Genomic DNA, 15,126 nt, shown 5'->3' with positions numbered 1-15,126 from the left:
GGCGGGGCGGGCTGCGGGGACGGAAGACTCGGGGCGGCGTGTGTGACTCTTCCTGCCCGGCTCTTCCTGCTTTCCTCACCTGGCCCGGGCCGGCGCGCGGTAAATCCCCGCCAAGCGTTTGGAGTGGGTGGCCTCCCGGCCTCGGTGACGTCCGGAGACGCGGCCCCGGCGGTCCCGCGTCCGGGGCCGGGTCGGCTGGCCGACTGTTGGCGTTGAGAAGCCGAGTCCGCTGCGCCCCGGGACGCGCTTCCCCCGCACCCGGCTGCGTTCCGCGTCGCGTGCTTTGAAAGCCTGGTTGACCATCTCTATGATCGTCTCTATGTGTATATACAGTTACTGTCGTTATTGTTCACCGCCCTTCTTCTTTCCATGTGATAGAACCTAGAAACTCCCCGCCCCCCGTCACCGTGGATCCATACTGAGCGTTGTGTTTCCTTTCATCCCAAGTAGCTTTCTACTTTTTAGAACTCAAGTCCTTCCTGCGGGATCGGTATTGGTGATCGGTGGGTCTGTAGAGCCGACACCGATGGCTTCCTATTGACTTCTCCACGTGAATGTTTCAGTCTCCAACTCATTTTTTTTTTAAATTTCCATTGCTGGCCTTAGAAAATGCGGGGGGGGGGGTGTCGTGCAAGTCAGGAAGTCAATACGGGTGTTTCAAACATGGCAAAAGCACGAAAATACATAACATGTGTCTCTGACCCTCCAATCCTGGCAGTTGCTTTGAAGTTGTAAAACTTTTAAACCATCTGTTGATCTGTGTAGGTAGGTATGTAACTTATGCTGTGGAGAAAAAAAAATCTAATTTCTTTTGAATTTTTGTGTAATTAGAACATGAATGGGGGAAGAGTAGCTTTTGTTTCTTACTGTAAAGATCTTTAACCAGACGCAAAATCCTTCTAAAGGTGGAGACAGGTATAAGGAATGGAACTTTTTAAGTGTTTGGATAACAGATTCTTAACGTGAAATTTCAGGTGCCTCTTTGAAAACAGTTGATAGGTACCCAACCTTCAGATGAAGAAGTTGAAAAATATATAGAATAGCATAACTAGAAAGGAACATATATTAATAATATATATGTGTCCTTCATTCACTAAAATTTATGGGGCACATATCTAGGGTTTCTTTCAGAAGTTCAGCTTCAAAAGTCATACAAATTCCTCTTCTGTTGGAGGTGCCTTGTGAATTCGTTGTACGTTCTTTTTAATATCCAAGATGCCTCTCCATCCCTGACAGATTAGAGAGGTCTTGTGATGTCATAGAAGTAGGACCGTAGTCAAATGTGAGGGTACATCCTAACTTACTTGCTTGGAAAAATTTGGATAAGTTACTCTCCTGGACTTATGGTTCCTCCTTTGTAAATGAGGTTGAATTGGATAATCTCAAAATTTCAGTTCTAGAACTTTTTCACTTGGAGCAGAACTAGTAAAAATGATGGGTGAAAGCTAGAAAATACCAAGGAAAAACAAGGTGTGTCTATGAAGTTACAAGTACAGAGTTCCAAATGGAGTTAAATAAGCGCCCTAGTAATCAGTAGTTAGGATAAGTATATGTTCCCCAAGTTTTCTTGATTTGAGAGGCATCATGTATGTATACAAATAAAACATGGCTCTTTTTAAGCCTGTGCTTAGGATGAGATATTGTTCTTTGCAACTAGCTTTGGGTGGGTTTTTGCTATTGGGTGTCCCTTGCATTTTGTTTCCTTCAGAATGAGTGTTCGTCCAGTCTGCTTGAAGGATTTCTTCTGCCCTTTCTGCTATGATTACTCTTCTTTCTTTCTTTTTTTTTTAAAATGGCAGCAGCAAAATTTCCTGTCATCCTTAAATTCTAGAAAAAGTTCTGTGAGTTGTGGCACTATACGATTCCAGACACTACACACTTGTCAAATGGGCTGCATTCTGTTGGCTTCTTGTCCTTTAGCATTTCATTCTCAATAAGAAGGTTGATAAAATAGTTTTATCAACTGGGTAAAAGCAGATCATCTAAAACTTTGATCAGTTGTTTCTGATTTTATTCTTTCTATACAAAGCCATTTGTTAGACATTACTCTGAGCTTCTGAAAGGTGGCGGCTCTTCCTCTTAGCAATTTTTCTGTTTCCTGCCTCAAACAGTATAACTCCTCAAGAAAACCACAAGATTTAGACAAAGTAAGAAGGTTATCACAACATTGCCATACTTCCTAACAGTGGCAGAAGAAACAGTGTTTTGTTTTTATTTCTTGTAGAAAAAAATTGTACTTTAGGGGTTGTTCTTTAGTGATAGGACCCATAGCCCATATTGTATAGCCTGTAATCACTTTATTAGATTGTATGGTAATAAAAATAACTATAAATCAATAGCTTTCACTTATTTGAGAGTCTTAAATTACTGTAATATAAACATAAAACTTTTTTTTTGCCAAAACGGCACTGATACATCAATTCTATTTTCCCAGTTGGTGACAAGATCCTTTAAACATAGCTTGCCTTCTTTAACTTTGTTTCCTTTTGGCAAATAAAAAAAGTATATTTCAGTTACTTAAGACTCAGTCTTTTTATTCTAAAATTTCAATCTCATTCAATTTAAGGCTCCACTTCATCATTCCATCCTCCAGTTCCCATCCAGGTTTAAGAGGGCCGTGCTGAGCTCTCACAGATTCCTGTCAAGCCAGTCCCAAATGATTTCTGTGATGTTAAGTCATGACAAGAGTTAAAACTGCTTAATTTTCCTTCCTCCTCCTCCTCTTTTGCCCCTTGGTGGTAGGAAAGTCATGGTGAATGGAATAGTGATAGAAGCATTGTACACACACACACACAGACATGCGCACGTGTGTACACATGCCCTCAGCGACCTCAGTAATCATTGAACTGTGCCTTTTAGCATCTTTGAATGCCAGCATAGACTTTTGCAACTGGTTGAACTGGCCATGAAGCTATTATGTTTCATAATATATATTAGTGTTCTATGCGAATGTTTAAATATTTTATGAAAAATGAAATGAAAGAACATTAAATTTTTATCACTGAATTATTTTCCATGTAATGAAAGACCTCCTCAATGATGATTCTTAAGTTGAGTCATCTTTGGTTTTGGAAATTTGAATTTGAAATAGGTTTCTCTTTTAGCTGATTACCTTTGCTTGTCTTTTAACCTGTTAAAATATTTTATTTTCATATTTGTGGCTGTGGAGGTATGCAGAGATAAATTTGAAAGGTTTATATAGCCTTCAAAGTGCTTAATCTAAGAACAAAACAAATAATTGTAATTTACTGAGTTGGCTTTGAATCATAAATTCATTAAAATTCTGTGATTCTACTTCACTTTACAACAGGAAAAATCTATAGATGAATGTATGTACCTGAAGAAGAAACCTGAGGTTGATACTCTTGTTGCTAGTTCATTTTTTTTCTGGAAAAAAATTCCAAGATGTGGAATACTACTACTTTATGACCATTGTTAAATAAATTAGAGTTTAATTTGAATACAAAACTATAACCATGAACAGTTGGTCTGAAAACCTGTACAGGTCTAAATGATAACTAATGGGTGGGTACTGAATGCAGTGTGGATACACCACTGAACAAAAGTAATGCATGTATGCGGCAGGAGGGAAAAGGATGATGTAATTTTCATCATACGGAGATTGGCATGAAATATAGAACATTAGTTCTAGAGCTTTTTAGTTAATATTTTCTGATCATAATTACTCTGGATAACTAAAACCATGGAAAATGAAACTGTGGTTGGAAGATGGTATTTTGTAAAAGCTCCTTTTATATTCACCAACCAGCTTCACTAGGTGACACAATAGTTTTTTAGTGTGTGTGTGTGTGTGTGTGTGTGTGTGTGTGTGTGTGTGTGTGATGGTACTTGGGATTTGAACTCAAAGTCTATGCACTCTCACTTAGAATTTTGCTGAAGGACTTTTCTGCCCACACTGGCTTTGAACCAGGAACCTTAGATTTCCGTCTCCTGAGTAGCTAGGATTATAGGCATAAGCCATGGTCTCCCAGCAAGACTCAATAAGTTTTATTCAATGAACAATTGTATTCAATGGTTATAGTTTTTCTATTCAAATTAAATGTTGTTTTATTTAATAATAGTCCTGATGTGTAAGAATAACCTATTCCACATCTTGGTTTCCTTATTTCCCATAATGAAATTAAATGATCAACAAGAATACCAATCTCAAGATTATTCTTCATATATATATACATTCATCTCTAATACAGAAAAGTAGAATCTTTTTAAAATTCATATGAACATGATAAATACCAAACACTGCTTTTTTTTCTAGCAGGCAATGAAAACAAATATGTGAATCTGACATAAATCACAGTGTCCCTAACATCAAGTCAGTCCTGTTATTTATGCAAGCCTACAGAAACAACTGTTTCTTGTATTGATTATAAAACAAACTAGTGACTCATGCCTATATCCTTACCTATCCAGAAGGCTGAGATCTGATGATCCAGGTTCAAAGCTCGCCTGAGCAGACAAATCTGATAGACTCCAACCAGCCAGCAAGAAATCAGAACTGGAGGCATGGTAGAGCACCAGCAGTGATTCAGAAATTGGATTAAGAGCTCAAGGCCCTGAGTTCAAGCCCTAGTACCAGTACAAAGTAAAAGAGAGAGAGGGAGGGAAAGGGAAAGAGGGAGAAGAATAAATAGAAAAAATTCTGTAATATAGAAAACAACTATCATAATAACATATGGTTTTAATAAGTAGAGATTCCAATTTCTAGTTTTTTTAAGTTTTTACAACAGTATTAGAGTTTTAAATCTGGGTTTTTTGTTATAGCACTTGAACTGCATCCCGAGCACTTTCTTTAGCAATTTTTCATATATTAGTTATACTATGTGGGTTTTACTGTGGCAGTTTCATAGTTATATACAGTATTGTAGCTACTTTTTAAGTAGGGTCTCATGCTATCTGCCTAGGCCAACATCAGACTGTAATCCTCCGCTGTATACCTCTGATATAACTGAGATTATAGGCATGCGTCTGCATATACCTGGCTTATTTTATTTGATGGAGTCTCCTTTTCCCTAGGCTGGCCTCAGACTGTGATCCTGCTGAATTTTCCATCCTGAGTAGCTGGGTTTATAGTCCTATGCCATCCTGCCTGCCCTCAAAAGCTATGTTTGAAACACCATTAAATACATAACCTATAAATTAAGAAAAGTGAGGGAAGGGTAGGTTGGAAAGGGATGGATGAGTGAGAATGTTGAAAGAGGAGAGAGACATTGGTTACGAAACACTGTATTCATAAACACTGTATTCATAAGCTTTGTTGAATGGCAACTCCTTTGTACAACTACTTAAAGCTAATAGAAACATTCTAAAAAATCTTTGCTATAGATAGGAAATACAAAACAATTCTTTGGTATGACATTACCAGTTTTTTTCTAACTTTCTCCTCACATTCTGATATTTACTCATATTATTTTGACAATTTTCATGTTTGTAACTTTCACAGGTTTCATTTTTTTGTAATATTAGCCCTTTTCTGATGTGCTCTTTGGGAGTTTTTATTTTGAAACAATTGGCAAAGTTTAAATTTTGTGGCTTTGAATAAAGTAGACTGTTTTGTCTTTTAGCAGGTGATTTGTTTTCTATACATGAGTTGTTAGATGATTAATTATTTTTTATATTACATGAACAATAATTTAACCAGGAGCAGAAATGGGAACAGATTTGTATATCTGCATATAAACACATGTGGAATCATATTTTTCTTCTAGTGTTTAAAACAATCCCTATGTGGAATATCTATGGCCTTGGTTGAGCTAGTAGAAAGAAAAAGCTAATAAAATATAGGCTCTGACTAGTTGTACTTGGAAGACACATATCATTTCTTGTTCTATTGGACAAAGCAAGTCATGGGTATCTCACATCAGTGGAATAAAGAAAGGTATTTTATATTCCTCAGGATATTTAATATAGTCTGACAGACATTTGTAAACTGCTAGTGTTAACTAGCAGTTAATAAATAGGGAGTTACTTAGAGAAATACATTTTTTCTATCAATTATTCAGTCTATTAAGTTTGATCCCCTTAAAGCTACATTAATAGTATTTCTGAAGCTATCAAACATGCAAATCAATCATGAGGTCTGGAGTAAAGCCTAAGACCATGCATTCACAACCATTTTCTAGGTGATATAATATTGTTGGCCTTGGAATACATTTTCGAAGAAGAAGGCTCTAGTGGTTCAAGCCACCAAACTACAAGCCCTTGTGTGCATATTGTGACCTTTAAGGGCTAGATGGAGGAAAGGGATACTAAAGGCAAACATTAATGGTTAGGAGATCGAGGAATGTGAGATTATTCCTAATAAAGGAAAAGAAGAGAATGCAGAAATAATTAGTTGGATGCCTGTAGAGATTAAGAAAATAAAAGTTGAAAAAAACCAACCAAATATACCACTTTGTTTCAAAGCAGGTATAGTGAATTGGTGAAGAGTGCTGACTTCAGTGCACTTGTAGAATCAATAGAAGGTAATGGAGTAGACTGTAAAAGTGGATTGTTTTAAAGGCTCAGCTGAATAGAAGGATAGGGTAATATTTAAAGGAGGATAAATTTAGAGTTCAGCTGAGGAAAACGTGGAGAGGTTTGTTTTCCTTTTGATTATGGATAAAGTGTCAAAGCGAGTGAAAGATTGGAAATATTTTGTCCAGTATTTCACTGTAACTTGAATCAGAAAAGTAGAAGTAATATATCTTTGTTTTAGAAGAACAAGACAAGGCCATGTTTCAGAGTTTACAGATACTACTTTTAAAAAAAACATAAAAACTGTTTTAAATGTAATGAAGAGATGTGAAGATGCAGTGAAATTAATAAAGACTTGGTTTGAACTGGGTGATCAGGAATTTTTTTTTTCTTTTTTGCTGGTCCTGGGGCTTAAACTCAGGGCCTGGGCACTGTCTCTGAGCCTCTCTGGGCTCAAGGCTAGCACTCTACCACTTGAGTCACAGTGACACTTCAGGCTTTTCCTGTTTAGGTGGTACTGAGGAATCAAACCCAGGGCTTCATACATGTCAAGCAAGCACTCTACCCTAAGCCATATTCCTACCCCCCCTGATCAAGAATATTTTAAGACAGAGTTTTCCAACTAATTCAGCTCCACTTCTGGCATTTTTTTGATGCTTACTTGGAGATAAGAATCAAGGAGTTAGGGCTGGGAAGGTGGCTCAGTGGTAGAGCGCTTGCCTTGCATGCTCAAGACCCTGGGTTCGATTCCTCAGCACCACATAAGCAAACAGAAAAAAGCCGGAAGTGGCACTGTGGCTCAAGTGGTAGAGCGCTAGCCTTGAGCTGAAGAGCTGAGGGACAGCGCCCAGGCCCAGAGTTCAGGCCCCACGACCGGACCCAAAAAAAAAAAAAAAAGAATCAAGGAGTTTATGTGTTCTGACTTTAAACTATTATCCTCAGATCTCAGCTTCCTAAACAGCTAAGATTACAGGTGTGAGCCATCAGTGCCCAGACATTTTAATCATTTTTGAATGAATGTAACTTGTATTTTATCATTTCAGTGCCATCACTATAGGAAGAACATGAGATTTAACAGTAGTAAAAAATTAAACTTGAAACAAGTAGCTTACTTTTGCTGATACTCAAGTAAAATATGTTGATAAACACATGCTCTCAAGTTTAATGCATAAAAATACTTATATATGAAAATATACTTGGGGCTGGGAAGGTGGCTCAGTGATAGAGCGCTTGCCTTGCATGCATGAGGCCTGGGTTCGATTCTTCAGCATCACATAAGCAAAAAGAAAAAAGCCAGAAGTGGCACTGTGGCTCAAGTGGAAGAGCGCTAGCCTTGAGCTGAAGAGCTGAGGGACAGCGCCCAGGCCCAGAGTTCAGGCCCCACAACCGGACCCAAAAAAGAAAAAAAGAAAATATACCTAAATTTAGTTCATGGTATCTAAAGGAAGATAATTTATTGATAATCCCTTTTACGTAATGATGATATACAAAAAGACTATACACATGAGTCAAAGTAGGTAAGTTTTTCTCTTGTGTGGATTAGTAGTATCATTACAGACATTTATTAGTTAAAAATAATACATACCTTTACTATATATTTAAAATACATTTTCAAATATAGTGTATTATAATCAGGTTGAATATATAAAAAGAAATGGTCTATGTGTTAATATTTAATAACTTCGTTTCTGTTGACAGTATTTATTTTGAATTGACTTTCTGTTTTTTACCGTAGTTCATATTGTTCAGCCACAAAAGCAAGCAAGGAAATATGTACCTTTTTTTGATAGTTGGGAATATGATGTTTTCCCCCCTCATAATCAAATATCAGGGCCCAGTAAGTGCTTTTTAATCTTTGGCATTGCTTTGAGAGGAAAATGAATTTAATAGAATTTTTTTCTCATTTTTTTTTCAGACACTGGACAAAAGAAGACCTTAGACAAGAAAGATGGGAGACGGATGTCTTTTCAGAAACCTAAAGGGACTATTGAGTATACTGTAAGTTACTTGCTTTTGGGAAAGCAAATTATTTGTGTAATGGCCTTAAGATATTTTCTGCTTGTTACAGAATAAAGCGAGGATTGTAAATTGTCTTTTTTAATAAAATAAAATAACTTATTTAATAATAATTTCTAAATTCTTAATTACATTTTAGCATTTTTTCCCTAATGAGAAACTACAGTGAGCTACAAAGATAGTCATTTCAGCAAATTTAATTGATATTGCTGATGGTTTACTTGAAGTTCAAAGATCTTAGACTACAATAATTTTATTTTATTATTTTTTTTGGGGGGGGTCCAGTTGTGGGGCCTGAACTCTGGGCTTGGATGCTGTCCCTCAGCTCTTCAGCTCAAGGCTAGAGCTCTACCACTTGAGCTACAGCACCACTTCCGGCTTTTTTCTTTTTGCTTATGTGGTGCTGAGGAATTGAACCCAGGGCCTCAGGCATGCAAGGCAAGCGCTCTACCACTGAGCCACCTTCCCAGCCCCTACAATAATTTTATTAGATTAGGATTTTAGGGGAAAATATGCTTCTTAAGAAATGTGATCTTCCTTATGATCTCACATACAGAATCAGTATATTGGCAGATATGATAGTTAAAAGATAAGTTGACAACTAAGTTTCTCCAGCTGTGAAAATGGAGCTTATTTTCACATTGTTAGCACAATCTCAAACCTCTCTACTACAATTTTGTTTACTTCAGGTTATTTTGAGAATTTGAATTTGGTTTATTAGGTTATTTACTTAATGTTAACATGTAATTTATTTTAAGTTAGCTTAATTTTATTTCATGTTTTCTAACATTACAACTATATTAAGAAGAAAAATAGCAATTTTAGCCAGGTGCTGGAGGCTTATACCTATAATTGTAACTAATCAGGAGGCTGAGATTGGAGGATCCTGGTTTCAAGCCAGCTTGGGCAGACAGATCTTCTAGACTTTTATCTGAAGTAATCATTAAAAAAACAGAGTTGGAGTTGTGTGTGGCTAAGGGATAAAACATCAGCCCAGAACAAAAGAGCAGTGCACAAGAGTATGATGCCCCCTACCGCCCCCTCCCCTCCCCCACACAGAAAATAAAATAAAATGCCATTTTGAACATTAACATTTGTTTTGCCATGAGCTCTTATGTGAATTTTAATTACTAACCATGCATCCTTAAAGTTGAACAGTAAATTAAAATATTAGGTTATTTTTATACATTGTATAATTGTCAGTTTGAGATAGAAGTGTTTATAGAAGGATAGGAACTATATATTATAAGATAGAATTAAATTTATAGCTATCAAAAGAAAAACTAAGCCTATAGAGTTGAAAAGATAAGGTTAAATAGCCAAAGATTTATATAATGATTTATTACTTAGTGTCTGCTAAACTGTAGGAATAAGAATAAGGAGTAAGTTGTAAGAATAAGATTTATTTTCATGCTCATAAACACATAGGATATATAGATCAATGGCTTTCACATGTACCATGATTAGGAAGAATTATAGTTTGTTGGTTTGATTTTAGAAATTTATCATTCTTTCCTTATAGTTCAGTAAACTGTGCTGTCTGTAACAAAACTAATTTGTAAAACCATTATCCTTTGGGGAAGATTAATGGAAAACTGAAGAATTTTTTTCTAATGTCATAAATGACCTTTGAAAAATCAAGTATTCACCAGAACTGTTATAAACATCTTTTAGCACTTCTCTGTTGAGACTTTTTTTCATTTTTCCACATGATAGATTATTAAAATAATTTCTAAAAGGAAGTAAGATACTGTTTGTTGTTGCTGTTGTTGTTTTTCCTAAAGGTCGTTTTATTGTAAAACCATAAATACAATACTGACATGAACTCCTTGAAGCAACTGATCCTCAAAATTGTTAAAAGGATGTGTTTTCACCTTGGGAGCAACCAACTGGGAATCACGGGAGAATTCGGGTGGGGGGAGGGGATACTGAATCCTGGGCTTAGCACTTCTCCTTCTGAATAAAGGAGCCTGTGGAACCTTCCTTTTCTCCCTGGGAGTGTTCCACTTTTTGGGGGAGCTGGGGGGGTGGAGCAGTGAGGAACAAAAACAGACAGATTAAAAAAAAGCATCATTTCAACAGCTTAGTTTTTAAAATTGTATTACTTGGTAAAACATTTTTTCTTCCTGTTCTTTTCCTCCATTTGACATTAGTAAAAGTTTTGAAAACATCATGAGACTGATTTGGTTGTAAATGGAGAAAATAGTACCAAAACAAAGTAAAACAATAACAACAACAACAACAAGAAAATCCCAAAGGACACACAAAAAACCCTAAAAGTTTGGGCTCAGGGGCTTATGTATTACAACAAGAACCATCAACATAACGCTCATGTTGTTTTATACCCCATACTTACTAGTCTGTAATATATTCATATAAAAATTTTAATATAACATAATTTTGGTATTTAAGTTGGCATATATTTCCCTATATTGCTAGATTCCCTATATTTGATATATAAGTCAGCATATATTTCCCTATTTTTTCCTTTTTTTTCTCAGTACCAGAGTTTGAACTCAATAACTTATACTTAGCTCAGAAGGAGCTGTACCACTTTAGCCATGCTCCCAGCCTTTTCTGCTTTGTTTTTCGCCAAGGGTCTTATGTTTTGGCCTAGGCTTGCCTAGATTATACTCCTTCTATTTTTACTTCCTGAATTGCCAAGGCTAATCTGAACTTGATCCTCCCAATTTCTGCCTCCCAAATTGCTGACTTTGTAGGCATGCACTATCAACACCCTGCCCCTTAATGTCTCTTAAAATAAAATGTTTTATACATTATGCTCCAAGTTTGTTCCTTTTTAAGTATTTGAGATCCAAACTAGACATTGTGCTGCTCATCTGAAGTTCCAGCTATTCTGAAGAATGAGACAGGGTTGCTCAAGCCCAGAAGTTTCAGGTCAATCCAGAAAAATGTAGCTAGACCCTATTTGGAAAATAAAGAAAAGAACATCCTTAAAATATTTATGCTCTAACTTAAAAGTATTTCCAGAATACTTGTAGAGTATAAGTAATCTTTGTATTTCAGGTAGCCTTAAAGTTAAAAGCATACATATGTATAAAATGCATGTGTATATATTTACATATGTACACATGTGCAGTTATCTTTATACATGTATATATATATATATTCTAGTATATGTTAAATTCTGAAATCAGTAAAATTATTTTTCTTTTTACTCCAATGCACCTTTGTACTCAAAACACTTTTTCAGTTATCAAACCTAAGACTTTTCTTCTTGTTGCTTCCTATTTATCATGTGTTTTTCCCAGTTTTACCTGTCTCCATTTGAGGTGTTGTAATAACTCTTTCATTGAGGATTAGTACCTCTAAAAGCTTCATTTCCCCCTCATTGCTCATAGTTTAGTTGTCTAGAGTTAAAAGCTAACAGTTATCTTTCTCTCAGTAAGTTGGTAGCACACTGTCTCATGTCTTCCTGTTTTCCTTTTATTTTAGTTCATTTCTAGGCAGCCCTATTTTTATTGCTTAGATTGAAACTTTTCCTTATTGTCTTTATACTTCTGCAGATTTTTTAAATATTAATTTTCATTTTATTTCTATTAAAATCTAGCTTTAGAAATACTCTGTCCTGTTTGAGGAATCATATCATTCATAACTTCTGGAAAACTTCAGTGCTGTCCTCTCCTGCTCTGTGTTCTCTCTCTTTCTCTCTCTCTCTCTCCTTGAAATTAATTCTTTTAGGTTGTTGAAATTAATTATATTACATTCTTCTATCATGCTTCATTGTGTTGTCCTCATTGTCTTCCTGTTCTTGCTATTCTTTTTTATTTTGTCATCGATTTCAAATGTGAGTACTTTGTATTTCTTTGCACTTTTCCACTGATGTTTATTTTGTTTCCTTCCTTCCTTCCTTCCCCTCTCGCTCTCTTCTTCATCTTCGTCTTCGTCTTCTGTCTTCTGTCTTCTTCTTTCTTCTTTTTTGCCAGTCCTGGGGCTTGCACTCAGAGCATGGGTACTGTTCCTTAGCTTCTTTAGCTCAAGGCTAGCACTCTACTACTTGAGCCACAGCCCTACTTCCTGTTCTTTCTGTTTATAAGGTACTGAGGAATCAAAACCAGGGCTTTTCGCACATGCCAGGCAGGCACTTTACTACTAAGCTACGTTCACAGCCACTGTTTGCATTTCTGATTGTCAATTCATAACAAATCATAGCTTGTAAAATAATGATGCTCCTTCTCCCATCCTTTCATAATGTTGGATCTCCTTATTTTCTTTCCCATTCATTCTGTTCTTCATTCTTTTGAAACTTTATTTAGAGTCAGCATCACTTTTTTACCTTTGCTTCCGACTTGCCTTTACTTTCACAACTCCATTCAATAATCTTTTTTTGGGTCTTAGTTGTATCTTCTATTTTAATCTATATTTTATATAAGATAAATAATAGATATCTATATAATATATAATTTTATCACATCAGTTTGCTGTTATTTTTATTTTGCTGTTTCTTGGGTTCTGGGTTCTTAGGTTCTTTTTGGGTGACACTGAGGTTTAAACTCAGGACCTTTTTTACTAGGAAGGGCTCTACTGTTTGATCTATACTCCCAAGCCTGTTTAATTGCTTTGGTAAATTTTTGGATAGCATCTCATATTTTCGTCATGATGGTATAACTGTGCTCTCCCACATACCTGGGATTATAATTAAGAACCACCACTGCCTTGGCTTATTTGTTGAGATGGGGTCTTACTAACCATTTTTCCAGGTTGGCCTTGAACTGCTATCCTACTGTTGTCTGCCTCCTGATTAGACATAACTGCCCTGATACTCTATTGATGTTTCTCTGTTCTTAGCTCACTATTCCTGCAGCTGTTGCTGCAGCTGCTTAAGCAGTCAAATTCTCTTGCTTTTGTAACTATATTGGTGTTCATGGTTAACATAATCATTCTATTGAGTAGGCACTGTGAGAATAAAACTTGTGGTTGGTAGTGGGAGAGCAGTTCGTGTAGATAGTTCTATAACATTTGTTTTAAAGAGGTTTTGGGTTTTTTTTTTGGTGGCACCAGGTGTTGAGCTCAGAGTTATCCCTCTTTAGATAGACAAGCATTCTACCACATGAGCCAATACCCCTAGCCCTTCAGAGAGATTTTGTATTATCTCAGTTAAGATACCATATTGTGTAAATGAAGGAATTTACACAGAAGGCATGAGGAAGGGGAGAGCTCAGTTGTATTTAATGGAGTTCAGACTCCCCTGCTGCCCCACCCATAGTAATCAATAAACATTTTGGATAGTTTTTCTGGTTTACAAAAATAAAATAACTTACTTTTTTCTTTGGAACAGGTTGAATCAAGGGATTCTTTGAATAGCATAGCCCTGAAGTACGATACAACGCCCAATGAACTTGTTCAACTAAATAAGTTATTCTCCCGAGCAGTCGTTACTGGACAGGTATTGTTATTTAATTGGGTTGGTGTTCAGAATCATTAAGTAGAAAGTATTCCTTGCACATAGTTATTAATGTAGAACATTTGAGAATAATAATTTTTGTATGCTTTGAATAAATCATGTTGGCTCTGCAAGAAAAAGTATCATTATATCTATGAATTTCCTGTTTAATACATAATTTAAATAATTGCCTTTTCAAGTATATCTTTAAAGAATTTTTTTAAATATTCAAAGCAGTTCATGCGAATTGACTAAAATTTCCAGTATTCCAAACTGTTCATTTTCTTTCCCACTTCACATATACTTTCAAGCACATTCATGTCTTTCTTCTTTGGGGTTAAATATTTTACTTTTTTTGTTTTAAATTTAACATTGATTCTTGAAAAATGTTCTATTTAAGCACAGCACTAGCTCAGCCATTTTCTGTCTTCTTACTTTTTGGGGGTTGCAGTGTTTGAGGTATAGTTCAGGCTGTTTTCAAACTCACATGTTCCAGGCTTGCCTCAAACTCAAGCTCTCCTCCCTCAGCCTGCTAAGTGCTGGTATTGCAGGTATATGCTAACATGCCTAGCTCTCCCAACCTCATCTGTACATAGTGATTCATTTTATTGATGTAGTTTATAGCTGTAGTCACAATCTTTAGGCTGTTTTTAACTTTCTTGGTAATGTTAACTTTGCTATGGTTAACACTTGTGCATATGTATGTATGTATCTATCAATAGGTATTTCACTAGGGAGAATTCCTAGAAGTAATATGGATGAAAGATATATGTACAATTTAAATTCCATTAGCTATTGCCAAATTTCCTTTAAGGTGAACACTTGTTTCTCTATCATTCTTTATTTCTTATTTCATCTGTCTGCATCAATTTAAAATTTACTTTATCAGACCTGTTATGTTCATATATATTGTTATAATATGAATATTTTTTACTTATTTCTCTTTATTGTTAAAAATTATTGTTAATGGTGCTTGCTCATAGAACATTATCTGAGTATTACCATTTCAGTTTCTCTTAATCTTTTTTTTTTGGGGGGGGGGGTCCGGTCGTGGGGCCTGAACTCTGGGCCTGGGCGCTGTACCTCAGCTCTTCAGCTCAAGGCTAGCGCTTTACCACTTGAGCCACATCGCCACTTCTGGCTTTTTTTCTTTTTGCTTATATGGTGCTGAAGAATCAAACCCAGGGCCTCAGGCATGCAAGGCAAGTGCTCTACCACTGAGCCACCTTCCC

At 36.1% G+C, this 15,126-nt stretch overlaps 1 protein-coding gene across 6 annotated transcripts in view; it reads left to right on the top strand.

Annotated features, from left to right (window-relative positions):
- The window catches only part of Oxr1 (oxidation resistance 1), a 201,515-nt gene that overhangs the window by 137,065 nt on the left and 49,324 nt on the right, over positions 1-15,126 (top strand). For all 6 annotated transcript variants that reach the window (XM_013012489.1, XM_013012488.1, XM_013012484.1 and 3 more), the window contains exons 2-3: positions 8,390-8,472; positions 13,790-13,897. In XM_013012489.1, the coding sequence (XP_012867943.1) occupies positions 8,434-8,472; positions 13,790-13,897 (147 nt within the window). In that variant the 5' untranslated portion in view covers positions 8,390-8,433. The remainder of the gene's footprint in view (positions 1-8,389; positions 8,473-13,789; positions 13,898-15,126) is intronic.

This window comes from Dipodomys ordii, unplaced genomic scaffold (genome assembly GCF_000151885.1).
Source record: "Dipodomys ordii isolate 6190 unplaced genomic scaffold, Dord_2.0 Scaffold17, whole genome shotgun sequence".
Taxonomy (NCBI): Eukaryota; Metazoa; Chordata; class Mammalia; order Rodentia; family Heteromyidae; genus Dipodomys; species Dipodomys ordii.
This window is presented reverse-complemented; position numbering and strand designations above follow the sequence as displayed.